The 19,730-nt window shown below is 53.1% G+C and overlaps 1 protein-coding gene across 1 annotated transcript in view; it reads left to right on the top strand.

Annotated features, from left to right (window-relative positions):
- The window catches only part of AKNA (AT-hook transcription factor), a 71,727-nt gene that overhangs the window by 39,100 nt on the left and 12,897 nt on the right, over positions 1-19,730 (top strand). Inside the window, exons 5-14 of the mRNA XM_054007962.1 lie at positions 8,535-8,691; positions 9,572-9,723; positions 9,977-10,036; positions 11,245-11,372; positions 12,684-12,900; positions 13,358-13,512; positions 14,390-14,563; positions 17,066-17,333; positions 17,951-18,057; positions 18,573-18,823. Coding sequence (XP_053863937.1) covers positions 8,535-8,691; positions 9,572-9,723; positions 9,977-10,036; positions 11,245-11,372; positions 12,684-12,900; positions 13,358-13,512; positions 14,390-14,563; positions 17,066-17,333; positions 17,951-18,057; positions 18,573-18,823 — 1,669 coding nt within the window. The remainder of the gene's footprint in view (positions 1-8,534; positions 8,692-9,571; positions 9,724-9,976; positions 10,037-11,244; positions 11,373-12,683; positions 12,901-13,357; positions 13,513-14,389; positions 14,564-17,065; positions 17,334-17,950; positions 18,058-18,572; positions 18,824-19,730) is intronic.

Below are 19,730 nucleotides of genomic sequence, written 5' to 3' on the forward strand. Positions count from 1 at the left end.
CAGGAGGGGGTCAGGGCTCCGGCTGGGGGTGTGGGCTCTGGGGTGGGGCCAGAGATGAGGAGTTCAGGCTGGGGCAGGGGGTTGGGGTGCGGGGAGGTGGTGGTGAGGGCTCCGGCTGGGGGTGCGGGCTCTAGGGTGGGGCCGGGGATGAGAGGTTTGGGGTGCAGGAGGGTGCTCTGGGCTGGGACCAAGGGATTCAGAGGGTGGGAGGGGGATCAGTGCTGGGGCAGGGGATTAGGGCACGGGAGGGGCTCAGGGGTGCGCTTACCTCAAGCAGCTCCCGGAAGCATGTTCCCCACTCCGGCTCCTACGCGGAGGCGGCTCTGCGCGCTGCCCCGTCCGCAGGCGCCGTTCCCGGCCAATGAGAGCTGTGGGGGTGGTGCCTGCGGACGGGGCAGCGCGCAGAGCCGCCAGACCATGCGTCGGCGTACTATGTAGGAGCTAGAGGGGGGTCATGCTAGCTGCTTCCCAGGGCAAGCTCCCGACCACGCTCCCCGGCTGGAGCTGAGGGCCGGATTAAGAGGTCTGATGGGTCGGATGTGGGCCATCGTTTGCCCACCCCTGCCATAGCACCTCACACTCTTTAATGTATTTCTCTTCACAACACCCATGGGTGGCAGGCCAGTGCTGTTATCCCCATTTTACATATGGGACACTGAGGCACAGAGAACTAGATCCTCAGCGGGTGCAAATTATTACAGCTCCATTCTCTTCAATGGTGACTTGCCCACGTCCTAGATTCCAAGGCCGGAAGTGTGACCGTCAAGTCTGACCTCCTGGATAACGCAAGCCACAGAACTTCCACGGCGGAAGAGCAGGGAACCGAACCTGGATCTCTCGAGTCCCAGGCTAGCGCCCAAACCACTGGGCAATCCTTCCTCTTGCTGCTCCCTGGCATTCTGGGGTGTAGCTATGTTCCATGCAACCCTGTCCTCCTAGCTTTGGGGCCACCTGTCGCTTTTAGCCTCCCATGCAGTGCCTCACGCACACGCCAGCCGGGGCCCCAGTCGCTCTTTGCCGCGCGCTGCTGTAGCAGGTAGTGCGATGGGATGCCCCGGAGAAAAGCCGTGGCTGAGAGAGCTGGCACCAGTCCGCGTGCTGTGATCATCCCAGAGCAGGGGGAGGCTGTGCGGACGCGCTCAGAGTGGGGATGGTCTGTCTGGGATGTGGCGGGGCTGGCTGAGGAGGGTCGGTCTGTGAGCAGGGCTTTGGGGGGAGGCACCGGTGAGAGGAGTGACTGGGGCTCAGCGTGGAGGAGACGCTGTCTGTGAACAAAGTCTGTGTCTGGCGGGGGGGCGGTCCGTCTGGGAATGCAGCTTGTATGGGGAGCCCAGCCATGTGCAGGGAGGTGGGGCGTGGACAGGGCGTTATCTGGGAATGAGGCCTGGGGGTAGAAGGGCAAGTGACTAGCTAGGCTTGGCGTGATGGAGAGACACCCTCTGGGAGTGAGGGCCTCTGTGGGGTGAAGGGTCTACCAGTGAGCAGGGTTTGGAAGTGAGAGTGGGGGACCATTCCTAAGCAGAGCACGACCCTCCCTCTTCCTGCTCAGTGTCTGGTCTCCTGTCTGCAAGGCCCCCCCCCAGGCCTGGTGAAGGCCCGTGCTCCCCTGCAGGTCTTGGAGCTGTCATCTTGGCTGGCACGGCACATCTCCCTCTGGCACTGCCGTGCGACGCAACAGGGATTGACACGTCTCAGTGCAACATCTCACATGCCGGGAGCTCCCTGGGCTCAGGGGAGTGCTGTCACTCTGCACTACAGCCTCCCAGCCGCAGGATCGCTGTGTACCCGCTCCCAGGTCCCGGCTGGCTGGGGAGAGAGGGGGCCTCGTTCAGCACCATGGCCCTGCAGGCAGACAGGTGTGGGTGAGGGCTGATTTCCCCCCCTCCCCCATCTGGAGCCCAGCCTGGGGGTCCCCCTAGGATAATGGGTTTGGCAGCCTGTAGATATGGGGTGGAACCTCTTCTTCCCAAAGAATCCATCCAGCTCTTAAAGCAACAGTGCAGCACGCAGCGCTATTCTCCAGGCTTTCCGGCTGTTCAGCAATACATTCTCCTCTGCATCACACGGGGAAGGTTTATTGGTGAACTCAGGGGCTGGGGGGACCGAAGTGCCAGGCTCCAGCTGTGCTACAAACATGAAGGAGCAGCTCCACTCTGCTCGAGGTGACGTGGCCTGGAATGCTTTGCACTGTTTCAGCACTTGCACTGTTTCAGCACCTGCCCTGTGAGGACCTCAAAGCACATTAGACATTAAACCTCCCCTTTTGAGGTAGGGGTTCTCCCCACTCTACACACAGAGGAACGGAGACACTGAGAATGTTAAGGACCTAATTTTCAGAACAGCTGAACACCCCACCCCTCCAGCTGTCCATCGGAGTTGCAGGTGCTCAGTGCTTCTGAAAATCAGGCGTCAAGTGACTTGCCCAAAGTTACCCAGCCAAGTCAGAGCTGGGAAAGAACCCAGGAGTCCTGACTCCCAATTCCTTGTTCTAACCATTAGGAAAGACTAACCCTCAATATAGGGAAAGCAGCATTAGCTTTAGTATAGACCAGAACGAATCACCAGCCGAGAGCATCGCTTATTTGTCAGAATTCTACATAGGATCAGTACCGCCAGCCCATCCCTCTGGGGAAGCCAGCCCTTAGTCCCCTTAGGGAAAGGGCTTGCTGGTTAGGAGAAGACAGAAAGAGGCAGATTTACAAACGCTGGCCTCCATTTGTTGTGCGCACAAATTGCAGATGAAAATAATTGGGGTGTGTAGAGAGGGGTAGAGTTCTGGGCTGGCAGTTTAGGTCAGTTAGATAGCTAGGGGTCTCAGCTCCACCAGTGAGGAGTGTAATATAAATGCCTGAACAGCTCTAAGGCCCTGATCGTGGATGCAAACATGGAAGCCTGCTTAAGAGTGAAGGTTTGGCCGAAACTAACAGAGAACAGGGACTGCTATGCGTTTCTTCTGGACCCCTTCTGGAGAAGCACTGCAGTGTGTCTTTAAATAAGGAAGAATTAGGCTCTTAAGCCTGTGACTTATCATAGTCCGTGACTATTTTATTAGCCCAAAAGGTCTTGCTGGCACCAGCCGCTGCTTTCTGAATCATTGCAAGCGATTAGCTAGTGTGTGTATTTATATAGAAAAACATGCACGTTCCCAGGCCCACGCTCCCCCTTTGCTTCCGGAGGCGGAAAGGCTGTAAGGATGGCTGGAACTTCCAATTGCTGGCAGCTTTAGGCTATATGGTGGGAGTGCCGTAGCATTTGTAGGCAGGTCACCAAGTATCTTGGTCGTGTGCTTCCCCCCCGGGTCTTTTCCCGCAAATCAAATGTGCATCTCTCTAATCTCCAGAGTGCTTTTCTTTTCTTTCTGTTTCAAGTTCTTATCTTTGATCACCAGAGCATGAAGGCTCCCTCTTCATCTAATGGATCGCCTAGAGCAGCCATCACGCATTTGTGGGTGGGGACGCTGGACTGTGCATTACAGGATGCAATCATCACACCACAATGTTGCTCAGAGTGGGGGGGCCCTGCAGTGTTTGTGTCCAAGCGATGACACAATGTTGTCTGTCCCGGGTTATCACACTCTGTTATCTCGACGCTGATGTGGTGTCGATGGTGCGCTGGCATCATCTATCTTAGGTACTTACATGCCCCCCTTCACTGTAGTATGCCCCTCACAATCTTTAATGTATTTATCCTCATAACACCCCTGTAGGGCAGGGCTGTTATACCCATTGTACAGATTGGGGACTGAGGCACAGAGAGGCTAAGTGACTCGCCCAAAGTCATACGGGAGAGTCCGTAAGAGAGGAGGGACTTGAACCTAGTTCTCCTGCATCTCTGCTCGTGTCATAACCACTGGCCCGCGCTTCCTCCCTCCATCACCTTGTGGTGCTGTGTGAAGCAGGTGCCCAAGTGAACTCCAGACTCTAATTGTCTTGCAGGCTGCGAATCAGGGCTGTCCTGCTGGCTTTGGGACAGGGGCCTTCCCTCTACTCCCAACACCGTGACTGTCCACGGGTCTCATGCTGGCGCTCCTTAAAACTAAACAATCCTTCCAGTCAGTCCCAAATTAGAATAGAAGTCAGCTGTTGAAATTAGAGGCAGACTGGGGAGGAAGGATGGTTTTGTGGGTAAGGCACTGAGCTGTGGGTTCAATTCCCTGCTCTGACGCTGGCTCACCACGTGGCTGGGGGCAGGTCACTTTCAATCTCTCTGTGCCTCGATTTCCTATAGTAAAGTGCAGATAATATTCTCCCGCCTTTTGTCTGTCTCGTCTCTTTAGATTGTGCAATCTCTGAGCCAGGCAAAGTCTCTTGCTAGGTGCGTGCAAGTCCCCCAGTCTCTGTTATAAATAAATACGGTAAATATGTTTTCTGGCTGTACAAGTCACAAATTCTTTCCGTTTCCATTCTCAAGAGCCAGTCTCTTGCTGCATTCTGGCATAAAACTGGCTGGCACCGAACTGACATGGAACAGAGCTGGGCAGGCTGTTCGCAAGGACAAATCCATTCAGCACATTCACCTCCCCTCTGGGTTTGTGCATTGTCCCCAAACACGTTGGTTGTACAGATGCACGCTCTATCTGAGGGCTGAGCTGAGCCGATGGGTGGCTTGCAAACTGCCTAACGCTACTATTGCTACAAAACATTTGCTGTTTGTAATCCACTGCCTGTGCTGTGTGTGGGGGGTCACCTATATCACATGGTACTGTTCCTGCCTCATGAATGAATGATTCTCAAGGCCAGAAAGACCTGTCGAGGGCCACATGTGCATGCTTTTGTGAATGGGTAATTGTATGAGGATTCACACGCAGGTATGTGTTTGCATGAGTTCCTGGGGTAGGATACATTCTTTTTCCATGTAGATCCATGCCCTGTATACTCTCTTCTTCCCCTCAGTAGTTAGGTTTGGTGCTGTGCGTCGTCCTTCGTGTGTGACATGCGTGTTGAGTGACTGCTGTCTCACGTTGCTGGTTCCAGGCAACACTCCATGGCTAAAACGTATGAAGAGGAGAGGGCTGGGCAAACAACTGATTCTTTTGTTTGGGGGCTAAACTGAAAAATACAGAAAAAGAATTTGGTTGGTTTCTAATCAAAACTGATTTTTTTTTCCTTCAGTTTTTCTTGCTGAAATGAAAAACCAAAAGAAAAAAAAATGAATTCGGGTTGAACAAAACTTTTCATTCTTGATTCAAAACTAAATGTGGGAACAATTCGTTTCACAAACATTTCGGATTTCTTCATTTTTATTTTATTTTGGTTGAAACTATTAGTCAAATTTGACCTGAATTTGCGAATAGTTTCAATACCCCCTAAAATGCATTGTTCAGCAAATGTACTATTTGCTGCAAACATTTTGCCCAGCTCTAGCTCCAGCTCCCAGCATGCACCTCTCCAGCAACAAGGCTGTCTGGCTGGGAATGAAACATCTCCTGCTGAAACTCTGTCCCACTAGCCAGTTGGAGAACTCCTTGGAGCAGTTTTGACCTGCAAACTGCATTTTAGCCACCAACTCTGTATGGAGAGAAGTGCGTCCATTTCTGCTCTGTGGGGCAGACTCCTGGGTGGCTGCTAATGGAAGCAGAAACCCGGCGAGTTCCGAGCAAGCTGCTCACAACAGCACTGTCATGGTCGATGGCCAATACAGCTGTACCATAGAATCACTATGGATCGTAATTACATACCTGAATAATAAGAATATAGCAGCAGAGAGATACTACCGACCGCCTGACCAGGATGGTGATAGTGACTGTGAAATGCTCCGGGAGATTCCAGAGGCTATTAAAATAAAAAACTCACTAATCAATTATCCCCATTATTGACTGGGTACATGTCACCTCCAGGACGGGATGAAGAGATAAAGTTTCTTGACACCTTTAAATAATTGCTTCTTGGAGCAGCTAGTCCTGGTACCCACAAGGGGAGAGGCAGTTCTTGATTTAGTCCTAAGTCGAGCACAGGATCTGGTCCAAGAGGTGAATAGAGCTGAACCGCTTGGTAATAGTGACCATAATATAATTAAATTTAACATGCCTGTGTTGGGGAAAACATCACAGCAGCCCACCACAGAGGCATTTAATTTCAGAGAGGGGAACTACCGTACACAAAACTGAGGAAGTTAATTAAACAAAAATTAAAGGGTACGGCGCCAAAAGTGAAATCCCTGCAAGCTGCATGGAAACGTTTTAAAGGCACCAGAATAGAAGCTCAACGTAAATATACCCCAAAGTAAAAAACTTAGTAAGAGAAACAAAAAAGTGCCACCCATGTAAACAATGTAAACCATGTACAAGAAGCAGTGAGAGGCAAAAAGGCATCCTTGAAAAAGTGGAAGTTAAATCCTATTGAGGAAAATGGAAAGGAGCATAAACTCTCTGGCAAATGAAGTGTAAAAATATAATGAGGAAGGCCAAAAAAGAATTTCAAGAACAGCTAGCCAAAGACTCAAAAAGTAATAGCAAAAAATTTTTAAGTACATCAGAAACAAGAAGCGGCTAAACAACCAGTGGGGCCACTGGACAATCGAGACGCTGAAGGAGCACTCCAGGGTATTAAGGCCATTGCGGAGAAACTAAATGAATCCGTCTTCACGGCTGAGGATGTGAGGGAGCTTCCCAAACCTGAGCCATTCTTTTTAGGTGACAAATCTTGCATCTGAAGAAGTGAGGTTCTTACCCACGAAAGCTTATGCTCCAAATACTTCTGTTAGTCTTAAAGGTGCCACAGGACCCTCTGTTGCTAAATCTGGGGAAGTCACCAGAACTCAAATGTGAAATTGCAGAACTGCTAACTGTGGTTTGTAACCTGTCATTTAAATCCGCTTCTGTACCAGATGACTGAAGGACAGCTATAAAATCATGACTGGTGTGGAGAAAGTAAATGGGGAAGTGTTATTTACTCCTCCTCATAACACAAGCACTAGAGGTCACAGAAATTAATACACAGCAGGTTTAAAACAAACGAAAGGAAGTATTTTTTCACACAACGCACTGTGCCAGGGGATGTTGTGAAGGCCAAGACTATAACAGGGTTCAAAAAAGTACTAGATAAGTTCATGGAGGATAGGTCCATCAATGGCTAGTAGCCAGGATGGGCAGGGATGGTGTCCCTAGCCTCTGTTTGCCAGAAGCTGGGAATGAGCGACAGGAGATGGATCACTTGATGATTACCTGTTCTGTTCATTCCCTCTGGGGCACCTGGCATTGGCCACTGTCGGAAGACAGGATACTGGGCTAGATGGACCTTTGATCTGACTCTTTATGGCCGTTCTTATAGAGGGCATGTGGATGGGGGGTAACAATAAGGCAAGAAGCAGTCCAGAAGAGCGCAGATGGGCACAAGCTCTGCCTCTGTCTCCACTGGGTTCCTGGGAGTTTGGGCGGGGGAGAATTTGCTACCAAAAATGGAATGAAAGGAAGAGCTTGGGAGGAAACTTCTCCCAGATCTTGGTTCACGCGGGGCAGGTGGAGATGGGTTCTGAGCCATGCTTCACGGCGCGGGAGTGAGCAGATGGTGGAGATTACTGCAATCCAGCCAAGTCCTCTGCCAGCAGAGGAGGGATGAGAGCTGGGAAAGGGGCCCAGGAGGAAGGAGGCAGAGACAAGTGCCTTGGTGCTGAGGCTACGATACTGTTTCTGAATGGATCGCATTTTATTGCGAGGACGTGAAGTGCAACTTAAAAGAGCGGCGCTGCCAGCCAACACGGGTATCCTGGTGCCAACTAGTACGGGGATCCTTGTTTCTCCTTCCGGGCTAACAAGGGAGCCAAAGAAAGAGTTTGGCTGGAAAATAGTTCGGGGAGAGATTTCTGCTTTCAGCACTTTGTGCCTGAAATCTTGATAACGTGCCAAGGTGGAGATGTGTGGGCATGTTTGAGTGTGTGCGCATGCAGTTTTGCGCATGTGGGCGAAGCGTGGATTTGAGCGTACATGTAGACACACATCTTCTGAGTGCTATATTACACTCTTGTCCCCGTCCATCCCATCCACCCTGATGCACCCACCCCAGTCATTAGCCCTGCACTGATGTTCTGGGAATACGCTGCTGTTGTTGTCCCTTGGGGTGGAGATCGGGGTCTTCTAAGGCAACGTAAGGGGTGGTAGGGCCAGACTGAGCTGGTGTTTACTAGTCTCTGCTCTCCTGGCTCAGGAAGGCTGGATAAGACTCCTGCTGTCCCTCAGAAAGCCCCCTAGCAACGTGAGAGGCAGGATGAGCAGTTGGTTAGCGGTGGAGCTGGCTCGTCATTTGACAGAATCCCACAGCTGGTGCTGCTAGACACGCCCCGAGCCGAGCCCTCTCAGCCTCTCCCTGCTTGGGCAGTGGGAGATCAGAGCAGGGAATGGGAGCCGGAGCTCCTTTACGGCAGTGCAGAGCATTACCCCCAGGCCAGCATGGAAGAATATCCCCCCAGACTAAAGCAACACAAAGAGCTGGTGCTTCCCACAAGCTGTCCCGGTGTCTGCAAGCCAGATCCTCCGGGTGCTGAGGGTCAGTGTCAGGAGTGACCTGAATTCTCTGCTCTGTTTTCTCCCCGCCCCTCAGGTGAGCTTGTACGCCGACCCGCCGAAGCCGAGCCACAGTGTTCACATGGGGACCATGGCCCACGGCTCCAAGGTCATGGCTTTCAGCATCCCACAGATCCAGACGGCAGAGTTCAGCACCACTCCTGCTCCAGCCCTGCCAGCGGGTCTGGATGAAGGTGGGTTTGAGGCACTGGAGAGTCTGTTAGTGAAGTTGCTTTTCCTCTCGTTCTGCTGCCCCCTTCCTTCCTGCCCTGGCAATAAGCAGCTCCCTTATGCCTGCTGTTCTCCAGCTGTTCACAGCTGGGGCAGCAGGGATGGGGACAGCTCCAGACCAAATGCCAACAGAGGAATCTGGATGCACGCCACCTACCAGCAGCTGGAGATACTGTCCATCATCGCTAGCCTATGCTCCAGCTCCCAGGACTCCACCGTGGTAGTAGGGGTGCTGTGCTCTTGCAGACGCTGCTCGTTCTGGTGTGCAGGATCCATTCACCTTGCGCCCTCCCTACCCCGTGCTGTGCCGCCCACCCATTGCTGGGACCCCTCTCATGCAGCATCTTGTCATCACCTGCCCAGTTGCTGCAGTTGCATCCGTGCTGCCCATGTGCAGGCCCCACGTGTCGCTGTACAGGAAGGATGTGGTCCAGTGTTGCCCTGGGTCCAAATTCATCACTGGCGCAAGCGGCCACGATGCCAGTGATCTCAATGGAGTTGGCACCATTTGTACCAGCTCTAAATATCCCCCACCATCTTCTCAGCAGCAGTGGGAGAAGCAAAGAGAGCCGAGCAGGACTGACTTTTCAGCAGATGCTCGTTCACGAGGAGTTCCATCTGCCGATTGACACGTGCACCAGAGACTGAAGCCCAGATGCTTCTCACCTGGGCTCTCTGACTCATCGGGAGCTGCTGAGAGTGAGCTGAATGTATTTGATCTCACTGCTCTGGAGTCAGGTCTGGAGACTGGCTTGTCCCTGCCGTGGTGCTCAGGATGGAGGTGGTCCCTTAGTCTTGGAGATGACACAGCTGGGATCTTCTTACATTTGTCTTCTCTTCCAGAGCCATCGTCAGCACCAGGTAACCAGGCTCCATCCTTTCCGGCTCATTCCGCACTCACCGGGGTTGACGCCTGCACCTCTACGGAGAGACCGTTTCCGGAGGATCCCCTGACACAGACTCTGGCGGGTCAGGCGAGGAAATTTGAGATGCAGGCAAGTGAGGTCCAGAGCAAGCCAACTGCAGTGTGTGGAACGAAACCCACTCGTATTTGGGGAATGGGGGCACTGAATTGGTCAGTTCTGGGGGAGAATCCAGCAAGGGATGGGGGACAAGAAAGGAACCATGAGGAAGAGGAGGGGCAGGTCTAGGAGGTTAAGCTCCATTGTAATGCTGCAACCATTAGAATTACCTTCCTGTAGGTCAGCTCCATGGGACATTAGTTAATGCCTTATTCCTCCTATCCAGGTGGAATCCTTCGAGGGACTGATCCAAATGGGAAGACTGACCCCGCAGGACCAGCTCTCGGTACACCCAGCTTTACTTTCTGCTTCTCTTATTAGCCCCTTTTCTGAGATCCCAGGAATTTCCAGGAGATCTACGTGGAGTAGCAGTTGCATCTAGTGCCAGGCACGGTCACTGAGAACCCCAGAGGGGCTGAAGCACATAATACTTAGTCCTAGTCCCCTGCTCTCCTGGCAGACTAGATGACCTCTCGAGGTCCCTTCCAGTCCGGTGATTCTATGCAGAAGACCCTGCGTGTCCCCAGTAAAGCAGTGTCACCAGGCCTGAGGCTGTTCAGTGCCGTGGCACGGTACTGTTGCCTCCCGATGCTGTGCAGCATCACGCCAGGGCGAGGTGGCAACCTGCTGCTGGGATGCCAACGTTGTGACACTGCCGCAGCTGGGCACAGTCACAACCTTGGAGTTTCACAGCCGGGCCCCAGCTGCAGTGTAAGACCTCTTCATTGAGCGTCGGGAGCAGGGCCAGCTCCAGCTTTTTTGCCGCCCCAAGCGGCGAAGCGAAAAAAAGATCAAGCCGATCGGCGGTACTTCAGCTCAATCACGCTGCTTCATTCTTCTACGGCAATCCGGCGGTGGGTCTTTCGCTCCCTCTCTTCCTCTTCGGCAGCACTTTGGCGGCAGCTCAAAGAGGAAGAGCAGGACTGAGGGACCCAGAAAACCTGGACGTGCCGGCCCTTTCCATTGGCCGCCCCAAGCACCTGCTTCCTTCGCTGGTGCCTGGAGCCAGCCCTGGTCGGGAGGCAAACAGGGCAGCGGAGCAGGGAGGAGGTTGTTAAGCAATGCTGTACTTACTTAGTCCTCTTGTGCCAGGGGTGGGCATATCTATATAGTTCCTAGCACCACTGTACTACGTTGATTTGGTGTGTGTGATCCTGTTTCCTCTTATGGCTGGCCCCAAAGGGGATAAGAGCCTTCTACTTAAGCATAGCTAATGGAGTAACTCTCTAGCTCAATTGACAGAGGCTCATGCTTCTGGTTCTGAAGGTCCCAGGTTTATCTCCTCAGAGGACTCGTGATGGCTGCATGCGTGTGGTCCTGGCTTTGTTAAACTCAGGATTCACAGGCCCAGTTCAGCCTGGCTGGAGTTCAAAATCCCACCCTCGCGGCCTAGCCAGACGCCGTCCTGGGCGTGTCATCTGGCATAAGGATTCCATAGCGTGGGGGGGCCGAAAGCTCAGACTCACGCATTTTGATGTGCTGCCCCCATCGTAGGGATTTGCGAGGCTGAAGGACGCGCAGGATGCTCTGGAGCGAGCGTATCTGCAGGCCCGGGAAGAGAACGGTCTGCAGCAACAGCGCCCAGGCGCAGCGGGGCCCCTTGGGGACTTCGATCCAGACAGGTAGCTTTTTTTTTTTTTATCCGCCTTTGTTCCTTAAACAACGTCCTCTTCAAAGGATGATTTATATCAAGGGGAAGCATGGCTCAGTGGTTAGAGTGCCAGCCTGGGACTCTGGAGACCAGGAGTTCAAGTCTGGGCTCGGCTACAGGTACCCTGTGACCTTGGGCAAATTGCTTAGTCTCTCTGTTCCCATCTGTAAAATGCAGACAACAACACCGCCCCCGGGGCGTGAGGATAAATGAGGTGCCCAGACGCTGCCAAGGGCGGGTTAGAGCCCAAGAAAGAAAATGTAGGTTGGACAGAGAGGGGCTCTGGGATTGGAGTTTGAAAGCTGGGTTTATTTGAGCAGCCAGCCGCAAAGGGGCGTGAATGAATGCTTAACGCCTGTGCAGATGAGCCGCAGTCCAGTCCATCAGTGTGATTAATGCAGCCACATTTGTAACACTGGCCTGGCCTGTTGTGATTATGCCGTTTTATTCTAATCTACCTGTGTTTCCTGATTGATACTTCTGGACGTTAATGAAGGGATGAGGCCTGTGAATCCTAAGCAGTGAATTACTGCCTGCTGCGTTCCAATCCCGTACTAGCCAGCTCTGTCGGCTGATTTCTCCTGGCTCATTATTCACATGTTTAAAAGGACGCTCTGACACTGCAGACAATGACCTGGAGCTGCACGTGTATCCTGCGTGACAGATGAGCTCTAAGAGCGGGTGGGAGTGGACCAGATCTGATCTCAGCCACAACAATGTAAATCCAGGGTAACCCCACCCACACCAGTGAAGTTAGTCCTGATGGTCACTGACATGGACAATAACAGCACCTGCAGGTATACTAGATAGGGTAAAAACACGGAAGGGGGAGAAGCCAGCCTAAGGCTGAAGCACCTGCTACTGTTAGTGTCCTTTGGTCTGACAGTTCCCCTGCTGCCGGTTTACCTGGTTCAGAACCTGGCCCGGAGCATTCTAGTGTGGGGCAGTCGTTATGTTTTATTTCTATTGCCAGTGCCCCGTCTCGGAGCAGAAGCCCAGTGTGCTAGGCGCTGTACACACACCCAAAGACAGCCCCTGCCATGAGCTTGCAATCCAAACAGGCCAAACAAAGGAAGGATTGATACCAGATGGGGAGGGGGCCACAAGGAGTCACCCAAGCAGACTGTAGCAAAGCCAGGACCTGAACTCAGAGCACCTGGGTCCTATGCTGGTGCCTTATCCGCTGGGCCAGCCTTCCTTTCTAAGCTGTGGGCTGTTTCTTTCCGCCTGGGCATGGTTTTGAAGGCCCTCACCCCTCTGTTGCTGGCATGGTGTGTTTCAGAGCGGTGGAAGGGGAGATATTCCGCCTGGGAATGCGCTTGGAGGAGCTGAAGGATGGGATTGACCGAGCGCTGCAGAGCCTGCCCTCCCCGAGGAGTTGTTCTGAGCCAGCCTTGCCTCCCAGCTGTTTGCCAACCCTGGTCTCAGAGCCGCCACTCTCCTCCCCAAGGCCATCGGTTCAAGCCCCGATCCCGGCCCTTCGCACTCCCTACCCTGAGGTAAATGCTGTGCTGCTCTCGGTTTCTGTGGCCTGAGGTTTCCCAGGCAAGGTGACACTTTTCACTCCCAAGACACTACTGAAAACTCCTGGGACTGGAGTAGCGGGGATGCCCTGCCCGCAGCCACTGCTGCTGCCTAGTTCCCTCAGCGACTCCTACAGGGTCAGGCCAGAACTGGAGTAGCAGTGAGCTCTCCCCATCCACACACACCGCCTGAGCTCCCACTCGCTTCCCTACAGCACCTCCTGCAGGAAGAGGCTGGAGCTGGCGTAGTGCTGAGCTGCCCCGACATAGTGTAGAAGCCCTGGCTTCTTTCAAGATTCTTCCCATTTGTAGCTTGAACTAGAAAATTGCTGAGGTCCTTTGCAGCCAGCATATGGTACCATTCCTTGCAGCGCCCCCTGCTGGCAGAGGTGTTCTGGTTGGGGGGCTGACCTTACCCCTTTCTGCCCCCTAGGCCCCTGTTCCAAAGCATGCCCGCGCCCAAGTGCAAGTGGACGCAGAGGTGAGTTCTGCGAGTGGCGAGACGGAGGAGGAGAGAGAAGAGCTTCCCGAGCCCCTTCGGCACAAGCAGCTTCAAGTGGAGAAGTTCTTCGGTAACCTGCTGGACCAGTAAGTGTTGTCCCTGGTAACCCAGCCGGCCCCTTGCATGCTGACGTGTTGAAATGGACATGCATGCTCCATGTTACGTGCTCACAGCCAGCACTCGTGCAACACAAGTGCCCGGCATGCAGTGATCATGCAGTACAGCAGTTTTGTGCCCGAGGGGGGTGTGTTTCAACTTCAGTTCTTTGCCGGTGTCAGCTCTCTCAGGCAGTCACACAAAGGGGCCTGCAGGTCAGGGGCTCTGAAAACACAGCATCGATCTCTGCATTGAGAACAGCTTCCCTGCCCACCCCAGGCAGGAAAGGTGCATTTGGCCTCATCACTGTGTTCGTAACTGGGAAGGGGAAACTGATCTCGTGCCGGCCGAGAGTTCAAGCATCGACTTCTCATGGCACAAAGGGCAATTGGTTCCCATCTCTGGACGCCTGTGTCCAACCCGGCCATGGACACACGTGTCATGAGTTTAGCAGCTTCAATCTTGTTCCCTGGAATAACCAGCACATGATACCAGCCTGGCAGGGGCAGCCACACCTGCGTTGCTAAAGCTGTGGGTGGGAGCTTGGTGCTGAAATCACGAGAGCCTCTGCCAGGTAGGATTGAGGTGCTTTGGCAGAGCAGTGAGGGAGGAGTTTTTGCCCATACTATCCCTTGCTCTGATAGAGCTGCCAGTGCCCTGTTTGCTTACGCATCCGGCTGCTAACCTGTCCTGCGAAACTGGCTGCTGCCAGTCAATCCAGATCAAACGGGAGCTGGCGCATCAGCCTAAGGTGTGAGTGCCCCTGGTGTTTTAACTGGGTCTGGGTGCTGGAACACGGTATTGCTGCCACTAGGAAGGGGACCTCTGGCTGGCTGGAGAGACACTCAATCTCTTTCATACCACCAGCTACAATAGCTTCAAGTCCTTGCCTGAATCTCTGAGCATGGAACAGCTGGGCCTGGAGGAGAACGGCTCCCCACAGGAAGTGGATGGCCCTGCTGCAGAAGATGCTGGGACGGCTGAGAGCCCTCATGGGATGCTGTCATTAAAGGAAGAGAGGACCCGTGTGACCACTCAGCCGTAAGTAATTCAGGAGCACAAACCACATGCCCTGTGAATATCCTGCACTAATTGGGGGGAGAGGGGAAGTGACAAGAGACTAATTTAAAGGGACAGCGCCAACTGACTGTAGGCCCAAAATTTCGGCTCTGTTAGAAGGGAGGGGAAATCGTTACAAAGCTTTTTTGTTATTTAAAAAATAAATGTCTATTAAAAACTGTTGTATTTTCATTTCTTTGTTTAAATGCCCTGTCTTGTTGGAAACCCAAAGGCTAAAGTGCAGGGCTTTATGTTTCTGCTAAACTGATCAGCTGACAAACTGGTGTTTGTCTTTCCATTGTTAGGGTTCAGAGGTAACACCCACAGAGGAATGGTGTAGTTCATGGCTGTCCGGGACTGTTGTTTCTCAGGAAGGCTGAACAGCATTACGTTGCATTTGAAAAGTTTTCTTTGCAGCCATGATGGCTAGACAGGTCCAGATTTTCAAAGGTGGCCACTGCTTCTGTGTGTCTCAATTATCTAGGGCCCAATGTGGGACTGGAACCTGTAATTCCCTGTCATTTCATCTAGTGCTTCTCCTGAGATCTCTGAAAATCAGCCCTTTGTTGTTCCTTAGTATTTCATGGGGAGAGAGAGAGATTTGAAACAAATACCCTTCACAGCATGCAAGATCTTTAAGCATAAAAAGGGAAAAAGTAATGTCGAAAATGTATCCCCATGAATCGTCCATCCCACACACTGACTCCATGGGATTGGAGAGTCAGGAGTTTTGTTAAACCCTCTGCAAAATGCTTGCATTTTAGGTGCTCAAATGGACTTGCTTACTGACTGTATTGTATTGTATTGGGGTAGTGCCCCTGAGCCCAGTCACAGAAGAGGGACGCCGTTGTGCTAGGCCGGACAGACACAGAACAGAAAGATGCTCTCTTCCCCAAAGAGCTCACAATCGGAATTGCCTCTGGATGCTCTCGAGTTCGGCTCCCAAAATCAGGGCCTGCTTTTGGAAATTTTTCACCTTCTTCTTTTTTTTTTTTTTAAATGAAATCTTCAATGTTGCAGAAACTGAGGGTAGCAGCAGGGCAGTGGTGTATGGTGTATTGGCCAGTGTGGACTCAGTCTAACCCCACTACGTGCTGTTCTGCTGGGTTACATTTACCAGGGTATTGTGTCTGGGTGTCTGGGGGTGACCTAAATGAGAAGTGAGTCCCACTTTCGCGTTACCCGGTTAAAATGTAATAAACCAGGCGCACAAAGACGCCTTCTTTCTCTCTCTCTCCAAGTCACAAGCAGAACAAAGGAGCCTTCAGCTATTTCTGACCCCGCTTTGGAGGGCAGGGCTGGCTGCGGAAGCGAAGGGGGCTCTGTCCCCCGGGGGCGAGCCCATTGCAGAGTAAATAATGAGGAGAAGGAGGGCGAGGCCAAGAGGAGGAAGAGATGGGGGGTGGGAAGGGGGGAAGAAAACTGAGCATGCAAACTTGAACACATTCTACTGACTAGGAGAGAACCAAGAAACTGAGGCTTTGGCTGTTTACTTGTAGCATGTCTGTAAGGCACTCAGAGACCACAGTAAAAGCCCAAACTGTGCCAGGAGCTGTACATATGTAAAGGAAGATGCCGGCCCTGCCCTGAATAAAGCTCACAAGCTAAGGTATAATCCACCCATCTGGTTGCTGACTCCCCACATCGTTGCAATACACACGTGTAGGCCCTGGGGCCTGTGATTCACGGTGCTTTTCCTCACCGGGGCCAGACTCGCAGCAGAATGCTGCATAGAGCTGGTCAGAGAGGTTCCTAGGAAACACCTTTTTGTCTGACTTTGCTGGTTGCTAGAAATCAAAATGTTTCGCAGAGACGGTTGCGATGCCAACAAAGTTCCAACAGCCCAGTCTGTCGAGAGCTGTGTGTGTGTGTGTGTGTGTGAGAAATGGAATCCTGCCTGGTTTCCTGCCAGCGCGCCCACCCGGCTCCTCCACAGCCTGCCCGGCCCCTAGGGCTCCCAAGTCTCTGGGGGCAGCCCTCCAGTCAGAGCACCCTGGAATCGGGGCTCCCAGAAACAGCCCACAGGAGTAGTGGTCTCCCATCCTTTTGTGAAGCACTCTGATTTTCATTTCGATTCGGAACTGACCCAGATTTCAACTCTGGAAATCCTTTGGGAACCGGACGGACCTTTCTCCACCCAGCTCTCGCGGTGCAGCCTCGGGCGTGGAAGCAGACACCTGACTAGCTGGGCACCTGGTGGGCCTGACTCTGCTCCCATTGAACTATGCTGACAGCAACGATGGGGGCATCGCCACTGGTTCCAGTGGGAGCAGGTGCAGACCTATTGTGCCGTGTAGGTTCAGTGCTCCCCGAAAGCTCCCTGAGCCGCTGCCAGCAGTAACCGTGGGGTGGCGGGCGGCTGTGCCCCTGAACCTGGTGGTGCTGCAGGGACTGGGAGACCAGATGGCAGCAGAGCTATGACAAGGGGGCACTGCCCCATCTTGATGGAAGGCTCTGACTGGTGTTGCTTTCTCACCCTAACAGGCAGCCCCCGGAGAGGAGGTCGCACGCCCTGCAGCCAGGGGAACGCCGGCAGCTGGTCAGGAAGAGCAGTCGCTTGTCCTCTGTCCAGGGTGAGGAGTCCCTCCCTCGGAACATGGCTATTAAAGCCAGGCCCCAGGATGCAATCCCCAAGCCGTCCTTCGGGGAGCAGCAGGAGACACTATCCCGCCAGAGCAGCATGGTGGGCAGCGCCATTTCTGAGCACCTTCCGCAGAAGCCTTTCCGTCAGGCAAAATCCTCCCGGTCCGAGGTAAGCGCCCAGAAGGGTGAAATGGAGGGCAGGGCTCCCATCTACTCGGGGTCACTAAATTTGGGGCACAGATCCAGAAGCTATTTCTGAAAATAAGGCCCTATGTATACAGAAATTGCCTTCTCAGCTGCTGAAATGCAGCCATCTCTGGTGTGTGGTCCACCACAGCTGTTTAACAGCACACTAGAACACCACCCAGCAGGTTCTTAGAAAGGAAGGGAAGGATCATTTCCATGTTTGAAGCTGCAGGAGAGTTTGCCAGGGCAGAATGCAATTCTCCAACGTGGAATATGTCCCGTTGCCTGTGGAGGTAACACCCTGATTCCTGCAGAATGGACCATGGGGTTTAGTTTAATGACCATGTGCTTCAGAACTTCAGACTTCTTTCTCCCATAAAAGACAATGGCTCCAGCAACGTAGCACCCCCTAACACCATCTGAGGCATTTATTCAGTGCTGATTACGAGGGAGGAACACCACTTACTGATTGACCAGCACCATCCACCAGTATGCTTGTACTTGGCGGTCTCCCCTCCAGCTACAGACCGGCTCGGCCTGGTCACATGGCCAGCATCCCTTGTGTTGATCTGAACTGGATCAAGTTTCCCTTTATTGCAGGATCAACGCATCGTGTCTCCAGAGACGGACAGCGGGTTTGTGGGGTCAGAGGCCAGCAGGGTGTCCCCGCTGACCCGCACCCCGGAGCATCGCTCCTCTCGCACTGCGTATGGACTCTTGTCTCTCTTCTCCCCACTCCCGCTCCTATGACCTGCCCTCGTCCCCTCTCCTGCCCTGGGGGGGGCCTGATAAAAAGTGTCCAGGGCTGAAGGAATGTGTGATGTGATGGAGCCTATGCATGGGGAGGAGGCTAAGTATATGGGGCCCAGTGGGGATTGGTGAATGGGGGTGAGAGAAAAGGGAGGGACTAGAGCAGATGATCAGACTGGGGGAGAGGCGCACAAGGAAGTGGCATGAATGGGGTGCATGGGGTGAGCAGTGAATTGGGGACTAGGGTGAATGGGGCGAGGGGGTCTGGAGCACATGGAATGGCAAAGGGGGTGATTAGTGAACAGGGGGAGGGTAGTTACAGAATGCGTGGGCTGAGCAGTGGCTGGGACGGGTGCCAGGAAAGACTTACCAAGGAAGAGACCAGAAGAAACCAGCCAGCTGGGTGAAGCGCAGTAGCAGCTGGGTTGGTGATAGTCCCTCAGTGAGGCCTGTGTGTTTGCCTTGTTCCCAGGACCCCCGGCATGCTGGGAAGATCTGGCCCCACATCCAGCCCTGCTGCCCTTCGCACTTCCCTGCGGAAAGAGGCAGCCCCACTGCCGTCGGAAAAGGAACTGCTGGGCATGTACACCTCCGCCAGTCAGGCGCCCCCCAGAGGCAGTGCCCGGAGACACAGCCTGCCCCGGGGCAGCCCCTCCCCAACCAGCTCCCCTCCCCAGTGGACAAACAGCATCACCAGCGAGGTGGGAGCAGACGCAGACATCAGTGAGTAGAAAGTGCCCATCACCTGGGTGTCTGGGCACCTCCAGCATGAGACACACATTGTTTCCTGTAAGGGGCAGAGTTCTCCTCCCGTCTTCCTACAGTGAGAGGAGCTGCCGCTGATACAAACAAAAAAATCAATTTTTTTTTTAGAACATTCTCCATTCCCCCCCCCCCCCCACCTATCTCATGGTTTTCAAAAATTATTTTTAGTTTAAAAAAATCGTGTTTTGAAAACCAACATTTGGGGGGATTTGGTGTTTCAATAGAACACTGGGAAAACGTGGCCCAAAATGAAACTTTTCCACCCAAATTTTCATTTTTGATCTAAAAGATTTGGACCAGTGCTAGTCATTCCCATGTGCCTGCTTGGGAAATGGTGCTTTAAAGGGGGATGATGGGGCTCAGACAGCCGGGGAGAGAGACATAAGAAAAGCCCACAGAGAGTATCCACTTCCACATCGCTTGGGGGAGCTGTATTGGTCCCCCAAATTAAGGCTGTACCAGCTAGTGACCTCTCCCCACCCTCAATTCCCATCACCCAGAGATCTCTCGCCCCCTCATGCCCACAGCCTTTGGAGACAGGTTCTGTGATTTGGCTTGAAGTTTGCTCACAGGGAGACTAGATTTCAGGGCTCCCAGACTCTTAAATCCTCCCTTTGGTTTATGGCCTGAGACACATCCAGCCTGTGGCCCCTTTTTCCTCAGGCACATGGTTCGGAGGGAAACCGGTAATGTACCGGGGAGCCTCCATCACCCAGTCGGTTGACTCACTCAGTCCTGTTCCTTTGACAGTGGGTGGCTCTGGAAACTGGGCCTGGGAAATGGAGCCTTTCACTTCCTGGGTGCTGGTTCGAATACCACTCAAGCTGATAGCGACTAACATGGCTATGGGGTGACCTGGGTGGAA

Source organism: Malaclemys terrapin, chromosome 17 (genome assembly GCF_027887155.1).
Source record: "Malaclemys terrapin pileata isolate rMalTer1 chromosome 17, rMalTer1.hap1, whole genome shotgun sequence".
In the NCBI taxonomy this organism is placed as follows: Eukaryota; Metazoa; Chordata; order Testudines; family Emydidae; genus Malaclemys; species Malaclemys terrapin.